The sequence below is a fragment of the Nelumbo nucifera genome, chromosome 1, assembly GCF_055504915.1.
Source record: "Nelumbo nucifera cultivar China Antique chromosome 1, China Antique-T2T, whole genome shotgun sequence".
NCBI lineage: Eukaryota > Viridiplantae > Streptophyta > Magnoliopsida > Proteales > Nelumbonaceae > Nelumbo > Nelumbo nucifera.
In genome coordinates, this window is record NC_142649.1 from 142350253 (window position 1) to 142372552 (window position 22300).

At 38.5% G+C, this 22300-nt stretch overlaps 2 protein-coding genes across 3 annotated transcripts; both read left to right on the forward strand.

Moving 5' to 3' along the window:
- The first annotated feature begins 3812 nt into the window (after nt 1–3812).
- Nucleotides 3813–14304, forward strand: LOC104585692 (uncharacterized). 2 transcript variants are annotated; one of them, XM_010242654.3, is made up of 20 exons: nt 3813–4255; nt 4418–4506; nt 4609–4718; nt 4830–4884; nt 5972–6060; nt 6742–6808; nt 6901–6963; nt 7170–7340; nt 7469–7562; nt 7661–7737; nt 7852–7927; nt 8322–8365; nt 8756–8823; nt 9182–9267; nt 9402–9559; nt 9659–10997; nt 11452–11738; nt 12228–12413; nt 12520–12676; nt 13862–14304. In XM_010242654.3, the coding sequence occupies exons 1-20, from the start codon at nt 4144–4146 to the stop codon at nt 13933–13935; spliced, it is 3402 nt and encodes a 1133-aa protein (XP_010240956.1). In that variant the 5' UTR covers nt 3813–4143; the 3' UTR covers nt 13936–14304. The 2 variants fall into 2 exon arrangements, with proteins under 2 accessions (XP_010240956.1, XP_010240955.1); XM_010242653.3 differs by lacking the exon at nt 13862–14304 and adding an exon at nt 13049–13706.
- A 1249-nt stretch (nt 14305–15553) lies between these two features.
- CRR41 (potassium/sodium hyperpolarization-activated cyclic nucleotide-gated channel protein) lies at nt 15554–17104 on the forward strand. The gene is made up of 2 exons (XM_010242652.3): nt 15554–15806; nt 15896–17104. Exons 1-2 carry the CDS (start codon nt 15728–15730, stop codon nt 16480–16482), a joined length of 666 nt encoding a protein of 221 aa, XP_010240954.1. The 5' UTR covers nt 15554–15727; the 3' UTR covers nt 16483–17104.
- Nucleotides 17105–22300: the final 5196 nt, after the last annotated feature.

The following is a 22300-nucleotide window of genomic DNA, read 5'->3' on the forward strand; positions in this document are numbered from 1 at the left end:
CACATCAGGCCCTTGGAAGATCTGTGCAACATTAATTAAGCCTTCAGTGCCTCGATGTGGTCGGTAGGATCAGTGTTTCCGTCGTACTTGTCAAGTTGAGGTGCCCTCCATCCCGTGGGAGGTACATCGTCCACAATCTCTTGGGTGAAAGGTGGTTCCTTGGCAGTGGGCGCGGCGAGTTGCGTGGGCTGATCCACAATCGACGTCGTGCTTATTTGGCCTTGGTTGTGCTCTAGCTCTTCTAAGCACTGTTGGAGTTCCCGAATCTCGTTATCCCTATGGTCTGAGACCACGGTGTGCGTTGCCCTTTCCTTCTTGGAGTGCGCGGTGCGGTCTTTCATGGAGTTGGACTTGGCAATGGAGACCACGTAGGGTGGCGTTTGTCTGCCGAGCCTTTCTTTGGCGGGGATCTATTGTGGTCTGGTGCGTCCTGTTGTGAGAGCGGGCGGAGGGGGCTGACCTTGTGGTGTCTTGCTTTTCTTGGTTGGATCGCGCTACACCCTTGTCCGCTCAGTGCGCTTTGGAGTCCTCGAGGCGATGATCATCCTTCGTACACATCGGGGCATAAGGGGGGACGGTCTTACTGGGCGGTGCCGCAGATCCTAGGTTCTACATCACTTCAAAGATCTTGTCGACCTTCTCTTGCATTGCTCAGAACTGCTCAGGATCAATCGTGGCTAGGGGCTGTGGAATTTCTTGATGCGGAGGGCTATGATGCTGAGACTCCCGAGACGGGGATCAGCCTGTTGATCATTCGGGCTGGTTCTTAGGCATCTTGATTGCTTTCTTAGTTGCGCGGTGAGGAATGAAGGATTTTCGGGAAAGGCTTTTTGTGCGTTTCCAACAGACGACGCCAATCTGATTCTACTAAATCCGAGGTGGTGCACGAATTGAGGAGAGCAACCAGATAGTCCTTGCTGGCAGGGTGGGGCTGAGCTACAAGGATGAGGCCACGCTACAAGACCTATGATCAAGAAGGGAGAAGTCAGAGGCCCGAGGAGTTATCCCCGGGTAGGTGCTCTGACGCTCAAGTTAATAGGAGGTGGTAGATGGTCGGGCCGAGCTATAAGGATGCTGGTCCTAGCTAAGTAGTAGTACCGATGTTAGAAGTTGGAATCCCTTACCTTGGGCATAAAGTACCTTTTTATAGCCGAAGATCTGTGTCGTAGTCGTATTGGGCTTCCAGTGTTATCAGGATGAGGTTAGCCGCCGAGGTATTCAGGATAGTCCCATTCCCTAGCGGAGTTGTCTTCCTTACTCCTCTTTATCCGTAGTTGTGCTCATCCGTTCGACGTATGGCTGACATGGCTAAAAGGATAGGATGGAGGGCCACAATAATAGCGTAGCTCGGCCGAGCTATGCCAATGTGGTCGAGCTATGCTGACATGGCCGAGCTAAGCCGACGTGGCCGGGCGATGACTAGGCGGCCACGTGTCTCTCAGGACCAACTCAACCATGACCCGAACAAATCCATTAACCTGGGTGATCAAACTGTCGACTCATTCAATAGTTTTGGCCATTTTTTGTTTTAATTATTTCTTTTTTTTTGTCAGAATGAATCGTCCATTCAAACCATCAACCCGAAAACCAGTGGCCACAGCGGTTCCTATTCCGAATCATTTTTTAAAAACATTGCTATGTTCTTTAAAAGAGGATTCCCCATCGTAAAATTAAATTATATAGCCTTCAATTTGAATCTTAATTAATGTCTATGTATGCATAAGTCAAATGAATGACTATTAATAATAAGAAATGGGATGCAACTGCATTAAGGTTTTTGGGCTTACATTAAGGCCATTATTAATCAAACCCGTGTTATAATTGGATTGGATTGGATCTAATCTTACCTGAATTTGTTCTCATTTATTGATACCTAAAAAATTTGAATGTAATCAGTAGATTGAGGTGTTTAGTCACAAAGAGCATTCACACCGCCATTAAAAAAAGTGATCCAACAAAATGCAATGACAAAACAGGATTCATATAGTAAAGAGAGAAAAATTGCTGACATAAATACTAACTTGCTGCTGTTTGCCTCCAAATTCTCTTTACACTTGTAACTACTCTAAGATGTGAATCCAAAGACTGTCCTTTACACCGTTAATTACCTACTATGTTGTCATATAAAATTTAAGATTACAAGAGCAAAAAGCTTTATGATCCTCAATAAGCTTACCATGTGCCCAAATACAGGTTGCCAGGGTTGTAGATTCTTGAGATGCTTAAACTTTATATTTTTTCTAGTTAATAATAAAGTTTCTTTTTAATTTTTAAAAGAATAAGGAACAAAAAGATAAAAAAGAAAACGTAGCTTTTTCTCTTTTCTTCCTCCCGTCAACATCATGAGCGAGGGGGAATTGTCTTTGGCACAAGAAATAAAAATTAGACCATCTTTTGCCAATTCATACCCAGTTCACCGCAACCATGACGGAGTAAGTTGGGAGTTGAATCTAATGTTCACACCAACCAAAGATACGTTGACAGGTGGCTATTCCAGTTCATTGCGAATTCTGTGCATAGGGTTTGCTAATTGGACATGGAAAATTTAATGTGGTAATAATTTTGCACCCGGTTCACGGGTTAATAAGTCTTGCATTCTTTTATTTGTAACTATGATTTTGTATTCTTACCAGATATAAAATTTATACTTTGTCTTGTTTATACTCAAAAATTTGCATCACTTTCTACCCGTTTGGGATGGCTTGTGCATTTGGGACGAGTTACATTACCTGAGCGATGATGGTTGAGCACCAGGAATTGTTTTATATTACAGTTGTGTTTCTTGTGTTGGAAAAACTTTTTTTTTTTTTGCTGCAAGGAAACACAAATATTAACTTTTGGATTTTTACCAAATACAACTATTATGAGTATGTGGGGCTCAGCTTAGAATGTCAGAAAGTGCACCCCACAGAGTGTATTACACAGGCATTTCATATATATATCTTAACGTGCATTGAGAACATCTCCCATAATTGATTTTCTCTTTGACCGCATCAATTTGATTCCTAAGCTCCTTCTCCCAAAAAAATAACCTTCTTCAAATCTTCATTGCCGTGCACATCATTTTACTTGCTATTTTTGCAAACAAACAAATCAAAGCCAAATTTGAAACATAAGGTGAACAAAATTTACTACACTTGTCCATTTGCAGTCCTGTTCATTCATACCAGTGCAAATGAAATTCGCACCACAAAGAAATTTTGGCATAGGTGAGGTATAAATACTATGGATGAGTACTGGAGTGGAGAGGAGTCAGAATTACATCATTTTCATGTGCCGGGTTTCCCTCTCTATTTGACCCGAATAATAAACCATCTCCCGTTAAGGGCAGTAATTCTGAGGCTCTCAATTCCCATATCCCATGTATGTAGTGTAGCAGCCCACAGAACAGTCAGACAAAGAAGAACCTGTGATGTGAAGCAAAGGCAGCTGGGAGGGGTCCCACCAATAAGCTGGAACTGGGAAGTGGTTGGTGAATGCGGTTAAAGCCATCCAATTAGTGTTACACATGGAGAGTCAATTTAGGGGAATAAAAGCAACGCCATTCATCCTCTTTTTTCGGTTCCCACCAAAACAAATACCCCATCGAGAGTCCAGTCCGACTCCGAGACAAACAAAACCACCTATATTCGATTGTTCGTATCGCCGAATTCTGACAAAGACCGAGATCCAATGCGTAACGCTTGTCTCGCACGTTCCACACCACACGGTCGGTTACGGGTTACCTTCCACACACGTGCGGTTTACGCTACTGTGATGACACACACGCGTGCCAACTCTGCAACCAAGTAGTAAGTGTCCTCCCTGTGGGCAAATGGCTATGAGTAAAAATGAAAATGAGTTTCTCAGATTCTCTTCCTCACAGCTCCTACCTGAAAAATGCCGGTAACCATGCAAAAGAGATGGTCTCCTCTTCTCTATCATCGAAACCGGCATCTTGAAGTTGAAGCAACCTCTCTGTTCCCGGTTTCTGGTTTTTCCCTGACACCGTTGTCTTCCTCCTCCTTTGCTGTTCTCGAGTAGGGCTTCGTGTTCTGCAACAGAGGAATCACTCCTTGTTTATAGATCTGGAGGAAATGGTTCTGGATTTGCACTAAAGCTGTCAAATTTGGTCACTGGTACTGGATTTTCCATGCGCCGGAGATGGAGTCGATACTCGCTCGAGCTTTAGAGTACACGCTCAAGTACTGGTTGAAATCTTTCTCCAGAGACCAGTTTAAATTGCATGGGCGAACCGTTCAGCTCTCCAATTTAGGTAGAAAATTTCAAGTGATTAAATTTCAGTATCTATTTTACATTTGATTTCGATTTGAAAAATAAGAAAAAGAAAGATCAATCGGTGATTCTTTTGTTTGATTTTTTTTTTTTGAAGAAAAGATCAATCGATGATTCTCTTATTTGATTTTTGAAATATTAGATATAAATGGAGATGCTCTACATGCTAGTGTTGGGTTGCCCCCGGCATTGAATGTTACGACTGCGAGAATTGGGAAGCTGGAGATAAAGGTTGGTCTAAGCTTGCAGTTTGTTTAATATCAGTTAGTTCATTTGATCTGTTTGTGATGTTTCTCTTGTTTCTAAACGAGCTTCTTTCGATGTGTTATTCAGCTTCCGTCGGTTAGCAATGTACAGACGGAGCCAATTTCTGTTCAAATTGATAGACTCGATCTGGTACTGGAGGAGAATTCGGATTCGAACATCGGAAGGAGCTCAACCAGGCATCGCCATTTCACTCTTACTTTGAATTTTGCTCATGATTATATCACCATTCAGCACATTAATTCAAGTACTTAGGAACTTCTCTTACTTCCCCTTGTGCTTTCCTGCAGTACCCAAACATCCAGCAACTCTGGGAAGGGCAGTGGTTATGGATTTGCGGATAAGGTGGGACTATCTCTGCTTGGGACTTTCCACTTAAGTGTTAGTTTTGAACTTCTGAATATATAGTTATATACCTCCAGTGAAGGAATACCTTCTAGTCACCTGTTTTGGTATAGACAAAATTGGATTATTTCTGGGTAAAATATCAAATAAACTAACATAATAATTACACAATACATCCTCAAATGTATCCCATGTCACAAGGGAACGGTTATGAACTTATCCAATGGTAATTAATCTCATTTGTTCATGAGAATTTGCTTGACTACTCAATAATAATAGTAGGGAATTTTCTTGGTGACATGTGTAAGATTTTCCATTCCTGAATTGCTAATTTCCTTCAGAATGCACTGGATTGTTCACATGGGAGGCATTTACAATGTCAACCAGTAATGGTTAGTGTGAGCAATTACCGGAAGTTGCCTTGGCAAATTCCTATAATATCTACCAATACAGAAATTCCTACTGTAGCTGCAGAATCCTACATCAGATAGACAGTCAGCAAATTTGATGATACTCGTATATTTTCCAAGACTACATTAGCACATTTGTATTGCATTGGATTCAGACAATTTTAAGATATCCATTGGAATTGGTACTCTTGGTTTTATCTAATGGGAGATGCAGTAGAATTGTTGAGAAGACCAGATAATTATTTTCAATTTGCTTTCCCATTCACAAAATTTCTGTAATCTTCTCATTCTTCAGAAAAAGGGTAAAAAAGAAGGCAGATTGATATATTTTCAATCAGGAGAGTAGTTATTTTTTCATGAGTGTTAGCAAGAAACACATTCATCATTATTATAGTTATCTGTCTTACTGCAACTAAGGTCCGATATCCTTCATTTTGCTCTAAGGCTCTATATTCCATTAAAAAATGAGGTACAAACCTTTCCTGACTTCCCAAGGTAGGTGCTTTTGCTCCACTGTTCTTTTGAAACTTTCGACCAGCCCCATGTTACTTCTCACTATTAGCATCAAATATCTTCATTGTTCTAATCTTGTTTCTGCAGAAGGTTAAGCTGTTATCTTTCTCCATCTTATTACATTTTATTTCTGAATGACAACCGTTGACTTTCCATATGTATAGATTGCAGATGGAATGACCTTAGAAGTGGGTACTGTTAACCTTTTGCTTGAAACTCGTGGCGGTGTTCGTTCCCAAGGAAGAGCAACATGGTAATATCTTGTTACTACCTACCAATGAAATTGGGATTCAATATGCTGTTATTTATTGATTGTTTCTTTTCCATCATGTGGATTTATGGTTGCAATTGCACGACTTGTAAACACCGACCATATGGGTTTCCATCATTGATCATGCACTGAATTCATTTTATAAACTTCTTCATATGGCATTGAATTTCTTTTCATCAATAAATGGCATTGTCAATTGAATTGAGCATGTAATAAATTGTTTGATTTTTGCTAACTGTAATTTGTTTCAATGAAATTGTGGAAGTTAATGGAATTAGCCTCATGTTTTTTTGGAAAATTAATAAATTAATAATTTTGGATTCTGTTTTTGGTAATACACATCATATATGGAATATTTTGTTAGACAGAATAATTTTTGGTTATATTTTTAGTGGAATATGTTGCACTTTGAAGGGGACGTTGCTTGGTGTAATGGTAAAATCTTGAGCTTTCAAGTGTTAGAATGTGGGTTTGAGTCTGAAAGCAGTCACTTTGTGCCAAAATAATGCCCATAAAGTTTTCATTTGTCAAAGAATTAATTGATATGAACTTTGGTATGCATATAGAAATTTACAGGGTGTGATGGAGGCCCCCAACCACAGAATAGGCCTTTTCTTGATTATAATCATGTGAAATCTTTTTTTGTTCTTCCTTTGTGACCAGGGCATCACCTCTAGCATCTATCACAATACGGAACCTTTTGCTGTATACAACAAATGAGAATTGGCAGGTATTTACTTGGATGTGTTTGCTAGTAGGATACTTTTCTTTTCAATGCATTTACAAGAATCACAATTTATTTGAATTTCCCCCTGTTAACAGGTTGTGAATCTTAAAGAAGCAAGGGACTTTTCCAATAATAAGAAATATATATATGTGTTTAAAGTAAGTTTGCAGACTTCCTTTTGATGTGATTCTTTGTGTCACTACTCACTACCAATTTAAGCTTTCATAAAGCTATTTCCTTTTATCTATCTATATGCTGCTATGTGCACTAGTGAGTTTTTCCCCTTTCCTTTTTCATGAATAAAAGTCATATTGTTCTTATATATGGTAACATCTGATAAAGCTATTATTTTTTGTGCCACCAGAAACTTGAATGGGAATCGTTATCTGTTGACCTCTTACCTCATCCTGATATGTTTGCTGATGCTCATATAACATGTTCTAATAATGGAGCAAATAAGCGTGATGATGATGGTGCAAAGCGGGTTTTCTTTGGTGGTGAACGTTTTCTTGAAGGAATATCTGGACAGGCTTATGTAATGCAAATTTGATGATTAAATTTCATTTTGGGCATCATCATCTTGTGCAATTACTAAATAACATGGCCTGAAGTTTTATGGATATACCATTGCTGATTCTTTCTTAATTGTTTAATTATGATCAGATAACAATTCAAAGGACAGAGTTAAATAATCCATTAGGGCTTGAGGTTCAATTTCATATTACAGAAGCTGTTTGTCCTGCCTTAAGTGAACCAGGTAAGCAAAAGTAATCTATTTTTTCATTGCAACTGTTGTGTATTTGTAAGTGATATCAACAACAAAACAGGGGAATAAAAATGCCATGGTTTGAGCAGGTTTACGTGCTCTTCTGCGCTTTTTGACGGGTTTGTATGTATGCCTGAATAGAGATGTGGACCCATACGCTCAAGAGGTGTCTGTTCTTGTTGTTGCTATTTTAAGATTTTTTAGAAAGAATGTATTCTGTTTTGCCAGAAAGCACAATGAGCTAGGTTCCTTTTTAACAGGGTATATTCATTGCTTGCAGCGGTGTACAGAGGCAGCAGGACGATCCCTTGTTTCTATTATTGTAGACCATATATTTCTATGCATAAAAGATGCTGGTCAGTTATCTTTTCTAGAAATTGTTGTGACCAGTCTCTGATATTTTTCCTGAAGGTTATAGTTCTCTAAAAGGACAATTTTTAGGTTGTTTTATCTTATTGACTGAGTCATTTTCATGTTTCTTTGTTCTAGTAGCAAGCTGGGTTTTAGATGTACAGATATTTATTAGAAATAGTCAAATGGAAAATGAAATTATGTTCTTTAATATTTTGTACTCCTTTATACCTCCAGCTTGTTTATTCTGCAATGGTGCAGTTAAATTTTTGAGCCAAATTAATTATACCGTCTTTCATCACAAAAAGAAGTAAAACCTTAATTTCCTAATTTCTTTAAATCCTTATGTAAATGCAATTGCAAAGAAAAAAAAGCTAATGAAATTGAATTACTTTGCAGAGTTTCAGCTCGAGCTTCTGATGCAATCACTCTTCTTTTCCCGGGTAGGATCCATGGTCCATCAAACTTTCCCAATTGTTGAACTAAAGACACAGAATGTAGACAATCTCATACATAAACACACACCATAAGATGTTTCTGTTGAGCAAAATACAAAAAAAAAAAAAATCTGTGACATGGACTGGGCCAATGTACTAACAGATCATTTTAGTGCGTCTTTTGTTGCAAAAGAAAAATGTTTATGATCTATATCCTGAGTGATACAGAGATTGGATACACTTCATGGGCTTTTCTGGTTTATGTTTTTTAGACTTCCATGTTCAGTCAGTCTTTATGATTTTTGCTTTGTTATTCTGCACTTTCTTTGAATCCATTGGTATTTCTCATTATTTTCTTATGTGTTTTGACCTATCATGCTTGGTCATTGTTGTTAGGCGAGTGTATCAGATGGAAAAAATACAAAAAACTTGTCTCGGGTAATGGTTGGTGGACTGTTTCTAAGGTACATATGTTTCTTTTTTGTATATCCATGGTTTTAGCCTGAAAACATCTAGTTCCATTTCAGTTGAATTTTCTAGGAATGAAATTCTAGTGCATATTCTTCCTGGCCGTTTTTCTTGAAATGCTTTTTCTGCTACTCCCTGGTATTATCAGTAATTAGTTAGGCATTAGTTATTGGCTCTAAAGTGGACAGAGCTCTGTGCAAATTGGGTTTGGTGTTCTGGATGGCTCAGTAGGATATATTATCCTTGTTCTGAATATTGAGAAACTAATTTACTAGCTTGAAGTAATGGGACAAAACTAATTTACTGTTTTATGTTAGAAAGAGTTTCATTTGTGAGATGATGTTTGGAATGCAGGGACACCTTCTCACATCCTCCATGTACCTTAGTGCAGCCATCAATGCAGGCTGTTACAAAAGATCTTCTGCATGTTCCAGAATTTGGTATGTCTTGAATGAGTTATTTAGTTTTCTATAATGCCTATGATTCATTATCCATGCCATCAATGCTGATATTGTGTAGGTTCACATACATCATAGTTGATTACTTGATTTGTTACCCTGATTTGTTGGAGCAGGATTGAATTTTTGTCCTCCAATCTATCCTCTCGGAGAACAACAGTGGCAATTAAATGAAAGTATTCCCCTGATTTGCCTCCATTCTCTTCAGATCAAACCCTCACCAGCTCCTCCATCTTTTGCTTCACAAACAGTCATTGACTGCAAGCCACTTATGGTATATAGAACTACAATTTCAACCTGTAGTTTCAACTGGCACATTACCATCTCTTTTATTTCCTTATTTTTTTTTCTTTTTTAATTTTGTTTTCTTCAGATTAATCTTCAGGAGGAATCATGTTTGAGGATTTCTTCCTTCTTAGCCGATGGTATTGTGGTCAATCCTGGTGCTATTTTACCAGATTTCTCTGTTAATTCACTTGTATTCACTCTCAAAGAATTAGATATCACTATTCCTCTGGATGCTGGGAAGTCAGATAGTTGCATTGTCAATGGTGGCAATACTTTTCAGAATGCATTTGCTGGAGCAAGGCTTCATATTGAGAACATGTTCTTCTCAGAATCACCATCGTTGAAACTAAGCCTACTGAACTTGGAAAAGGATCCTGCTTGCTTCTGTCTCTGGGATGATCAACCAATTGATGCCAGCCAGAAGAAGTGGACGACTCGAGCTTCACATCTCAGTCTATCTCTTGAAACTTGCAGTGGCTTAACAGAAAATCGAAGTTTTATTGACTGGTCTGATGGTTTGTGGAGATGTGTTGAACTACATGATGCCTGTATTGAGGCAGCTATGGTCACAGCTGATGGGAGCCCACTTGTTACTGTTCCCCCCCCTGGAGGTGTCGTCAGAATTGGAGTAGCTTGTCAACAATACATATCCAACACTTCAGTTGAACAGCTGTTCTTTGTTTTGGATCTATATGCCTACTTTGGTAGAGTCAGTGAAAAGATAGCAAACGTTGGAAAAATTAATAGACAGAAGAGTAGTAGAAAGGAATCCATTGGAGGAAGGTTAATTGAAAAGGTTCCTGGTGATACAGCTGTGAGTTTAGAAGTGAAGGACCTCCAGCTTAGATTTCTAGAACCTTCTTCTTTGGATATTCAAGGGATGCCCTTGGTCCAATTTGTTGGAGAAGATCTGTTTATTAAAGTTACACATCGGACCCTAGGTGGTGCAATTGCAGTGTCATCGAATATTCGTTGGGAAAGTGTTCGGGTGGACTGTGTAGACGCAGAGGGAAACCTGGCACGAGAAAATGGTGCAATGGTGACTCCTCTCGGACATGAACTTCTGGTTGCTGGAAATGGGTATCCACAGATGAGAGCTGTCTTTTGGATTGAGAACAGTAGAAAGCATCAGCCAAATGGCATTTCTCCAACACTTCCATTTTTAGAGATAAGCATGGTGCATGTGATTCCATATAATGCACAAGACTCAGAGTGTCACACTTTAACTGTACTTGCAAAGGTCTCTGGTGTTCGCCTTGGTGGTGGAATGACTTATGCTGAAGCTCTGTTGCATCGTTTTGGTATATTTGGACCAGATGGTGGTCCTAGTGAGGGGCTTTCGAAAGGGTTGAAGAATTTATCTGCTGGACCATTGTCAAAGCTGCTTAGAGCATCATCACTTATTGGGGATGTTAAGGAAGAGAGTATGGATCAATGTACTTCTGATATTATTCTTAAGGCTCAGTTTGGAAGGAGTACCAATACAAATATGTTCAATGCAAATACATACAAAATAATACAAAAACATAGAGTGCAAAACCATGCATTTTGTACTCCTTCCAAGAGTACAAATACAAATATGTAGAGTGCAAAACCTTGTATTTTGTATTATTTTGTATGTATTTGCACTTTACATATTTGTATTTGTACTTCCAAACTGAGCCTAACGAAATCATCAAATATGTCTGTTTCACTGTATTGCACAAGTAGTTTTATGCACTTTCCATTATTTGTATTACCTTTCCAATTTTTTTATTACATTTTTGTGTCACACAGACAAATTTTCCCATATACTACTTTTTATTTATTCATTTTGTTATTTGATTGCAGTATGATGTTACAGAAGTTCCATTTCTTAACTGTTCTTCATGATTGCAGGTGGAAGTTCTGAAGTTGGGGAAAATGGTATTCTCCTGGAATTGGGAATGCCAGATGATGTGGATGTATCAATGGAATTGAAAGACTGGCTATTTGTTCTTGAGGGAGCCCAGGAGATGGCAGAAAGCTGGTGGCTTTACAATGACAATGATGCTGGAAGGGAAGAGAGGTGTTGGCACACCACTTTCCAGAGTCTGCAAGTGAAGGCAAAAAGTAATCCAAAACATGTTGGTAATGGCACAGGAAAATTAAATAGGAAGCAGAAATATCCCATAGAATTTATCACAGTAAGCATTTTATTCAGTTTGAATTTTCAGCCTTGATTATTTATAAATCAGTTATTCTTTTAATAAGGGACCATTGCATGGTGTGATTTTAGAATACTGGGCTGACTAGTGTGAGGATGGTTCAAGTCTGAGTGCTGTAGGTTTGCACAGAAATCCTAAGGTTTGGTTTATATCCAGTCTGCCCTGCCCAAGATCCCAGATAACGGGGATCATCATTGGGTAATGGCCTTTTTTACATTCATTTCATAGTTTTTGGTCTCAAGTGTTAATGAACACTGGTATGCAGTATAACTGTATAACATGTCTGGTTATACCATGCTTCAATTTTTCTTTTTGCAGAAAGTAATTTTTTGAATTATGCACCTAGTTTGGGTCCCTGATTCTTTAATACTTATAGTAGCTTTCAGTAAATCCTAGTAATCTCTCCTGATGATCTGTTTTGTAACTTGCTTCATCTTATATTTATTATCTTAATTGTGGGACTTCCAGGTTGGTGTGGAGGGCTTGCAAGCATTGAAACCCCACGCCAGTTTTTCATCAAGAGGAGCCAAAGGAACAGGGGGGTACTCAGGGGGGGTTAATCTTGAAGTAAGAATTGTGGTTTCTGAGGATGTTGAGGAAAGCGAAATGGCCAAGTGGGTTGTGGAAAATTTGAAATTCTCTGTTAAACAACCGGTAATGCTATCCAAATTTTGAAGTATTCTATTCTTGCTCATTTGTTTCTTAATAAATATACAATAATTGATCTTTTTCAACTCTGGGGGGGAGTGATGCTTTGCAGATTGAGGCTGTTGCAACCAAAGAGGAACTGCAACATCTTGCTCTTCTGTGCAAGTCTGAAGTTGATTCTATGGGTCGAATAGCTGCTGGAATTCTTCGCTTACTCAAGCTTGAAGCATCTATTGGTCAGGCAGCAATAGATCAACTAAGCAACCTTGGTATTTGATACAATCTTTTATATACCTTTTCCATTGTTGCATTAGTTTTATTTAGTAGAAAAATCCCAGTGCTTTTAGGGAATATATCTGAGATGCAGTTGGAATATAAGCCCAAAGAATCTAGAGTAAGCAATACGTGATCTTCATTTTCTATGTCTTTTAGGGAATATATCTGGAATCCAGACTTACTAGCTAACAACAATCCCCCCCTAAAAAAAAAAAAAAAAATCCAGATTGATTAGATGGTTGGCAACATTTTCTGGGATCAGTATCTTGAGGATGGACTTCCATTGCAGCATTTTCTCTTTAAGTTTTATTCTGTTCTTCAGTTTACTTGGATTGTTTCAGAGTTCACAATGCGACAAATTGCAGGAGGTGAGAGCTTGGACAAGATTTTCACCCCAGAGAAGCTCAGCCGTCGAAGTAGTGCTTACAGCATTGGGTTCACACCAACACCAAAAATGATTAGTGAGAGCCCAAGCCAGAGCTTGGAATCAACTGTGGTTTCACTTGAGGCAGCAATTCTGGACTCTCAAGCCAAGTGCTCGGCCCTTGTTGCTGAATTTTGTAGTCCAGAATCTTCTATACAACAACATCTTGTGGATATTAAGCAACTAAGTCAGAAGCTCGAAAATATGCAGAATCTGTTGACAAAATTGCGGACTCAACTTTTATAAGCTTTTATTTTCCCCTCCGCTGGATGTGGCTGGGAATAAAATTTTCCAACTACATACATTTGGCCATTCTTTTGTATATATATAGTATAAATATAAATACATGTTCAGAGGATGGAAGAAACAGACAGAAATAAAGAGAGGTTAATGTAGTCCATTGAAAAGTTTTGCTCTTAAAAACATCGTATATATTATTTAGACCGAGTAGAGGGAAAATGTAATAGGCTTCATCATATTTGTTTGTCTCAGGGACGTTCTGCAGTAATTGTTCTTTCTTTTACTTTACTATTTTGGACTCGTGTGTTTTCATAGAGTTTAAAGAAGTTATTGATTTAATGAGCTAAATTTTTTATTTATATTTTCATTGATACATTGTTTGGGAAATATAGTACTCAAAATCTGTATTCTTTTATAACATAATCATATATGTGCCAACCAGAAATAGAATAGTATACTCTTTTTTCCAGTTGCAGTAAGATACTCAATTCTGAATTGATTGTTTTCCTTGCAGTTGAGTTTCGACTCCAAGGTAAAATGTGCGTAGGTACTTTTTATTTCCCACGGTGCCTATACTTGAGGGCTTAGTACCGGCTTACACTCCAACTCAAACCCCAGCCTCACCTGCTCTATTTTTCCAGTTGGCAAAAGGAACATGAGAAGTATTCCGTATAGAATAAGGTTACAGGAAAAAAAAGATTGTAAGACAATACACCCAATCACCGACTTCTATTGCAGTTTGTCTGATAGACTTCTATTGCACGAGGGAATGGCACATGCTTCCTCATGTTGTATAGTGTTGCGTACATCTTAGCTAGCAAATGCTTCTTGAATGGTATGTATTTATTAGATAATTGGAGTCTGTTATCTGGTCTATTATATAGTCGAGTAATTTAGAATTTTGATGTATTAAAGGCCGAGTAATGTCAAGGGAAGTTTTATTGTTCATGGGGGTAATTGCCCTTGAAGTAGTCTAAATTCTTGTTCATGGAGGATTTTAAAGGCATGCATCAGATTTGCCTACAACTACAAGAAATCCTTGTATGCTCACTCGTTAAGGCAACACTGAAACGATATCACATCACTAACCACTACACAGCTTCAGGTGTTATACCGCACCAACTGAAGTTTGATTGGTATGCATGGCCCGTACCTTGTTGGTTGAAGCGGAGCATTCTTGGATCTGCTGGTTTTCTATTAATGGATCCCCAATACAAATGCAGTGATTCCAGGCACTGGGCTTGGGCTCTCACTTATATTCCTCTGGGCGTAATATTCCTTACAAATACAATCAACCGTTGGGAGGTCATACTCGTACGCTTGTTTGGAGGTTTTGATTTCAAAGAAATCTAAAAATTGTCTAACGTATAAATATAAACAAGTACTTCTTTCACCACTCCAGACTCCTTCAATCATTTGTGATTTTTTTCGTGTATCATCAACCACGAAGACTTCTCGTGAAAGGCTATATACTGCAAGGGAAAACTGTATCCCGTTGTTTCCCAATCCCAGCTTATAAAGCAACATCAGGCAACAAATCAAAATATCTTAATTCCAGATTTAACTAAAACATGTTTTAATACAACTTTGAAGGTCAATTATGTCAATTTCTAGGAATTCAGCCAAAAATCAATTATTGAAATCAGCCCTTTTGAGGGATTTTTTTTTTTTGGTGATTTTCTGTTTTTTAACTGATTCTGATTTTTTGAAGATGACGTGGCACTGAATAATAACTCTAATACAAAAATAATCCATCCTTGAAAATCAGTACCAAACAGACTCAAAGTCGATTTCTCAAAAATCAAATTACATGGCATAAATGATACCAAATTACCAACCAAAATTTTTTTATGATTTTTCAAAAATCACTGATTCCGGATATCACCAATTACATATTTGTATTTGTATTCTTTTCAAATTGAGCCTAGAGAAAAATTGTCACAAAAAATTTCTCAAGAAATTACAGGGATGGACATAGAAAACCTTCATATGCTTCTAATCTCAATAGTTTATCGTATCACAAAGAGATCCAATTCATGAATTGCTATTTCCTTCTCATAATTACGTGAATTGGATTGAAGCGAAGTGGACAAGTATTTATTTAGAACTTAGAAGAGTATTTTAGTAAACTCGCATTTAAAATAAATATACACTTTTTAAGAGAAAATGATCATTAAAATCAATACTGTTCAATGCCAATGGGTGGCCCATCCCGTGATCAGGAAACGGCGAAATCTGACTAATAGATCAAGCTGCAAGCAAAGATAGCCAACAGATCTAACGGTGGTGAATGCTAATCTGCACAAATATCTTGTACCTCTCTTCTATATATTCTCAATGATATTTTTTTTTTCTAGATTATCAATAACCTACATAAAAAATGAAAATCCCACAAACCTTAGCCTTATCAGAAGATTCAGAACAGCAGAACTGCTCTGCTGACGAGTGCATACTACTGAGTCAGTAATGGCTTCTACTCCTACTTCTCTCAAATTCCTACTTCCTCATCTTCATAAAAATCAAGTCCCTAATACCTCCTCAATTGCAGGTCTACGGGAGTTACATATCCATCGTTTCTCCCGCCAAAAACACCTTTCCATCTCCATCAAATGCACTTCGAGTTCGAGTTCGTTGCCTCAGACCGATATCCCGAATCCAAACTCAGATTCCGAGACTGAAAGCGAAGCAAACCGTTTTGCAGTAGAGAAGCGGAGAAAATCTGTGATAATTCGAGACAGGAAGTCTAGAGAGGGTTTGGTTAAGCCGGAGCCGCCGAATTTTGAGATCGGATGGAAAAGAACGAAGGAGATTCAGTTGGAGAAGCCGAAAGGATACGTGATTGCCGATTTCCTGGAGAAGTTGGAGGGTCTGATGGGGAGAGAGTATGGGTCGACGGAGCTTCTGGCGAAGACCGGAGAAATTGTAGCGGAGAGAGCGCGAGAAGAAGCGGAGGTGTTGAGAGAGGAAGGAGAGGTGGAGGACAGAATGATCACGGAATTATTTAGAGTTCTAAGGCTGATGGAGATGGATTTGGCCATGGTCAAGGCAGCGGTCAAGGAAGAAACGCTGAAGGAGAGGCTCGAGCAGGCCAAGGCGCGGTGCAGGCAAGCCATTCTCGTTGCTAATTCATTCTGATTTTGTTTGTTCTTGCTGGTAAAATAAAATCCATTGACGAAGGATTATGTCTGTCTACGTATCTATGGTTCTATTCGTCGGCGACTCGGCGTCCCCTCTCTCTCTGACTCTGTCTGTGTTAGACGGAAGATGTGCATGGGCCATGGTGGCCTTTTGATAGAAAAGGCCGGAATAGGGGTATGAGCTTTGTGAACTGGAAATGGTGAAACTTGAAAGCTTGTTGGGCAGGACATTATTAGATGGCCCTGTATCAATTAGGCTATGTTTGGTTTGAAGGAAAGTGTAGGGAAAGAAAGGGAGTGATAAGAAAATTTATACATTTATAAAAGATTTTCTTACCTTTTTCTTCTTTTCCCTATCTTTTCCTTCAAATCAAACATAACCTTTAAGCTCTATTAAGAGTTGGGATTGGTTAGGGCGTGATCTTGGTCCAACCAAAAATCTTCGGCGGAAGCATGTGCAGATATCTGTGGCCCAGTTCATGCTTAGCAAGTTTTGATTCTCTTGGTCAAGGCTCAAGGGCTGTTCGTTGTGCAGCTGGAATAGGGTTTCATCTGTTGTTCTAGTTTAACCTGTTAATGGATTATAATTGAGCAGAAAAAAAGATAAATCTCTTAAAGTATCCCTACTGTTTTTTTATAATTGAGTAGCTTTCCCTATCCGTAAATGTTTCATCGAAATTCACACACATAACATCACGTAATGAATAATTTTTTTTCAAAATCCAATTTTACCCTTCGTCCTTCTCCCTTCTTCTTCACCATCCATCTCCCCGGCGACAACAATAGTGAACCACTCTGCAATAAGAATCCTGTCTCCGATGACAGGGTTGTTGCTGCCGGTTTCCACCGATTGTCTCTTCGATGCCTAATCCAACGCAGACCTACAGAGAGCAAAGCAGAACCCATGCAGCATATAAACGGGGTTTGCTGACTGACTCGCTCAGTGAGGGGAATCGGCCGGTGAGGCCATGCAGAAGGGCAGATACGGAAACAAGGGTACCCACGTCTTTCCGGGACAAGAAACCATCAAAGCCCTCCAATAACAGGAGAGGTCCGCCGCTACTGCAAATTGCAGCAGCGGCGGTGATGAAACAGGGGCGAGAGGGAGAGAGAGAATGAAAGGGACGGAGAGAGAGAGAATGAACGGCACTTGTTACCGCACTTGCCGCAGTTGCTGGCGTTGTAGGCTACATTGGTGCAGCTCCCATGGCAGCAGAGCTCTGCAAATCCACACTTGTGCCCGCACCGCCCACGGTTGTTCCGGTTTCTAAGAACATTGCGGCAATGCGTCTTGCAGCACTGAAGAAGCCCGGTCCCGTTGTTCACCGATACCCCATTACAGATTGTTCCTAGAGACGTCACAGTGTGCACCCTTCCTGATTCTGGCGAGGAACCGTTTTCCGGCGAGGGCGTTGGTGAAGGGGTTCCCCTATCATGTCTTTTGTAGTGATTTTTGGAGCTTCCTCCCCGATCGCATTTATTCCCTTTATTGGCTCCGGAAACCCCAAAATATGATCAACCCTTGTGGACCCTGCTTCCACCTCTATGACTGTAACTCGTGACATTGAGCAAGCTGAGAATCGTTGGTGGACCCTGCGAATCGATTGCAACTCATGACGTTGAACATGGCTGAGAATCGCTGGTGATGACATTGGTCTTCTCTGTGTCGTAACCCCATATGCGATGATCGTTCATGTGGGGGAAATCGGACAAGAGATTTTCGCCCATTTAAGTAATACCAGGCGGTGGTGTTTTAGGTACAAGACCTTGAATACAAGGCGAAAATCTCTCTAATCCTCTCTAATTGGCAGTGGTGGTGGTGTTTGACCAGTAAGTGGTGGAGAGAGAAGTACGAAATCCACCGCTGCAACTTGTAGCGGCGGTGCCAGAATAAAGTGAGAGAACCCCGACATGGCTTTCTACATTAGCTCGTTCATCTCTGGTTGACCGTGTGTAGGGGAACCGGGGGTTGATCCGAGTCTTTGTTGTCCATTCAGGGTGCGGACACACTTATGCGGATTACAGGTGACAGTGGGAGAAGACGCAGACGAGGGCCAGGAAAGGTTTCACAGCAATGGCAGATTCGGAAGAGTGTGAGAATTAACAGAATGGTAAAAACGTAAAATCATCTTTCTGTTCAGATTTAACGACAATGACAATTGTCAAAAAACTTAAGAATATCCAAAGACAATTGCTAAACAGTAAGAATACCATGTATCATTATGCTAAACTGCAGGAATACCATGTGTCATTATGCTAAACTGTAGGAATACCATGTGTCGTTACACTAAATAGTAGGAATAATTTAAGAGATTTACCAAAAAAAATTTGCTGTAACATCATAAACAATTAGGCTATATTCGATTTGATAGAAAATAAGACACAGAAAATTGTTTACAAAATTTGTGAAATTAATCAAGACTTCCTCTCAACTTTCTGTTTTTCTTATATTCAAACCAAACACAGCATTATGTTATTATAAACCGATGATCATCCCAATTCATCACCCTCTTGGGTTGTTAACTGGAGAACACAATGATTTTTCTGGAGAACTCCAATTATCTCATCATCAGCGTGTAACAATCAAGCAGCATTACACATTTTTCTCCGTTAGACAGGCTGTTATCTTATTATTTTTGTCAAAATAATTAAAATAAAAAAATGAAAAAAGGAAAATCTAAACGTGTTGGGAGTTGGGATTCATTGGACTCTCTCCGGTCTTCTTCCGTTTAGGATTCTCTCTCTGATACCGACCTTCAACAGCTGAACCGAGTTCTCTCATACCACAACTTTTCCCATCTTCTTCCTCATCCACTGTTTGTAATTGAAAAGAAGATTCTGAACCAAAAAGTTGAGAGGCCTACATCATTCCTCTCTAGAGATTCTTTTTCTTTGCTTTATTGAAAGAAAGAGAACTTTTGAAGGTTGGAGTTGGAATTTTGTGGTTGAAGGTTAAAGTTGGAGAGAACTTGGTTACAGCAGCTGAAGGTCAGAGTTGGGAGAACCCTAAATGGCAGAAGGTTGGAGAGAATCCAATAAGTCCCAACATGTTTAGGTTTTTCTTTTTTTTTTGCATTTTTTTTAATTATTTTAACAAAGATAATAAGATAACGAATAATTACTGTTTAATGGAGCAAAAACGTCTGAATGAGAGGCACATTAACCGAGACAAGTGTCACACAGCTATTAGGTGCTCACTCATTTTGCTTACCTAACATGCCTAATAGATCTTAACCCGTTTCATGAATGTACCAAATACATGGAAATTGACCGCCACACTATACAAGAAAAGCTGAGGATTTTGTCAAACCCCTTGGTGTAGCCCAATTTTGCCATCTCACATGCAGTTAGACATTCTCAACATTCATGCTCAAGGGGGAAGGGTAGTTTTAGAACAATTAAAAGTTGATTAATTTTATCAATTGATAATTTGAAAGGTGTCAGGGGATTTTTTTTCTCAGAGGTCAAAGTATAGGGCTTAAAACTCATAAAGCCCATGGGTTATTCAACCCCAAGAGGATCATCCCCCAAATTAAAATTAACTTTCACCAAATTAAATTACCAAAAACATAAAAAATAGATTAATTTTCTGAATAGTTATAGTACTTATAAATATAATTAAAACTCCCCAATAATTTTCCAATTTAGTAATTACCAAAAACCAATGTAAATTACCAATAATTAATTGAAAAAATATTAAACTTTTTACTGTAAATTAATAATTTATAAATAATTACAAAATACCAAAATTACATAACAATAAATTTTCCACTAATTGCTGATAATTTTCAATAAAAATAAGAAAATAACAGTAATTTATAATCGAAAATAAATATTAAAAACAATATACACTATTTTTTTGTAATTTTCAACAGTTAATTTTTAAATAAAAAATAACTGTAAATTACAATAAAAATTAAATGACACTTTTTTTTATAATTTACCCTAATTTCTGATAATTTTCAATAATTATTGAGTAAAAATCAGAAAATAACAGTAAATTACAATAAAAAATTAAACATTAAATAACATTAAAATTTGATATTTTTCAACAATTAATGATTAAAAATCGGAAAATAACAGTAATTACACCAATTTCTGATAATTTTCAATGACTAATGATTAAAAACAAGAAATTAACAGTAAGTATTAAATGAGACTAATTTTCAGAAATAAATGGTTGAAATTATTGAACAATTATTAATATTCCGAAAATTATTAAATATGGTAAAATATAAAAACCTCCCCTGAGGTTTCTAACAATAAAAAATATCTCCCCTCAAGTTTCACTTAAACACAAACCTCCCCCCTGAACTTTTGGAAAACTCAACACAAACCTCCCTTTCATCACTGACCTAGACAAAAAACGTTCCACTGATGCACTATTTTTTCAAAATACTCATTTTACACTTTTATTTTACATAGAATTTGACAAAAATAATCCTAAAAGAAACTGAACTTTCTCCTCTATCAATCTCCCACCCTAAAACTCCATCAACTCAAGAATAGGAGGAAACATTCAGCCACCATAAACTTCATTGTAATAGAAAGTGTGCTCAAGGATGAGAATGGTGGTATTTGGAGTCTAATCTGTCAAGCCAACTGTCCCATTCTACCACATTGGGACATGAGTGACTCCAAGGAAGGAAACACTCTCATCTTCCTTTCCTACATTGACATCGTTCGTGTTAACATTAAGTTTAGGTCTTCGAGAAGAGAAGAGAGAAAACATTAAGTTTCTATTTATCTTTGTAAAATGGTATTGAAAGAGGAGAAGAATGTGATGGGATAATACGTAAATGGTATCGAATGAGAGAGTAATGCGATGAGATATTTTATTATTTAACACACACACACACATATACAGGTTCTAACTGACTTGGATCAAGTGGACAAGTGGGCCTAACAAGTTGGCCATGTGTTTGTTACAACTGCCTTACTATTACGTGCCTTGGCCTAATACCCCCCTTTAAGTTGGACATGGGAAGCAACGCCCAACTTGGATAGTAGCTGCTGAAAATGGATTGCACCTTTTGTAAGTATGTCAGCTGGCTGAATGGTGCTAGAGATGTGTATTGTTTGGATCACCTATTTTTGGATGTATTCACGTACAAAATGACAATCAATGTCTATGTGTTTTGTACGTTCATGAAAAATAGGATTGGTGGCAATGTGGATGGCAGCCTTACTGTCACAATGAAGCTTCATGGGTCTACAATTGGTGATCGTAAGATCAACAAGAATCCTTTTAATCCATAAGAGTTCGGAGGTGGCAATTGCCATAGCACGACACTTGGCCTCTGCAGAAGAACTGAAACAATATGTTGCTTCTTGGTTTTTCATGAAAGAGGTGAATCCCCAAGGAAGGTGATGTAGCCTGTGGTTGATCTTCAAGTAAGGGGGCAGCTGGCCCAATTGGAGTCACAAAAACCTTGGAGTTGTAGATCACTCTTGGCTGGTAAAAATAATCCTTGTGTGGGTGTAGCTTGAAGGTAACGAACTACCCAAAGCGCAATATCAAGATGTTCTTGATGGGGATCTTGCATGAATTGACTAAAGGAGTAGATTGCAAAGCTTAACTCAAGCCTGGTAGTAGTGATGTAGACCAATCGTCCCACCAAGCACCTATAATGGGCAAGATCAGAAATAGGCGGGTTGGAAGCATCAGTGAAATGTTTTTGCTGCTGCATAGGGGTTGGACAAGGTTTGCATTCAAGCATGCCCGTTTCAATGAGGATATCAAGAATGTATTTGTGCTAATGCATAAATATGCCATCATCATTTTGGCATACCTCAACCCCCAAGAAGTACTGTAA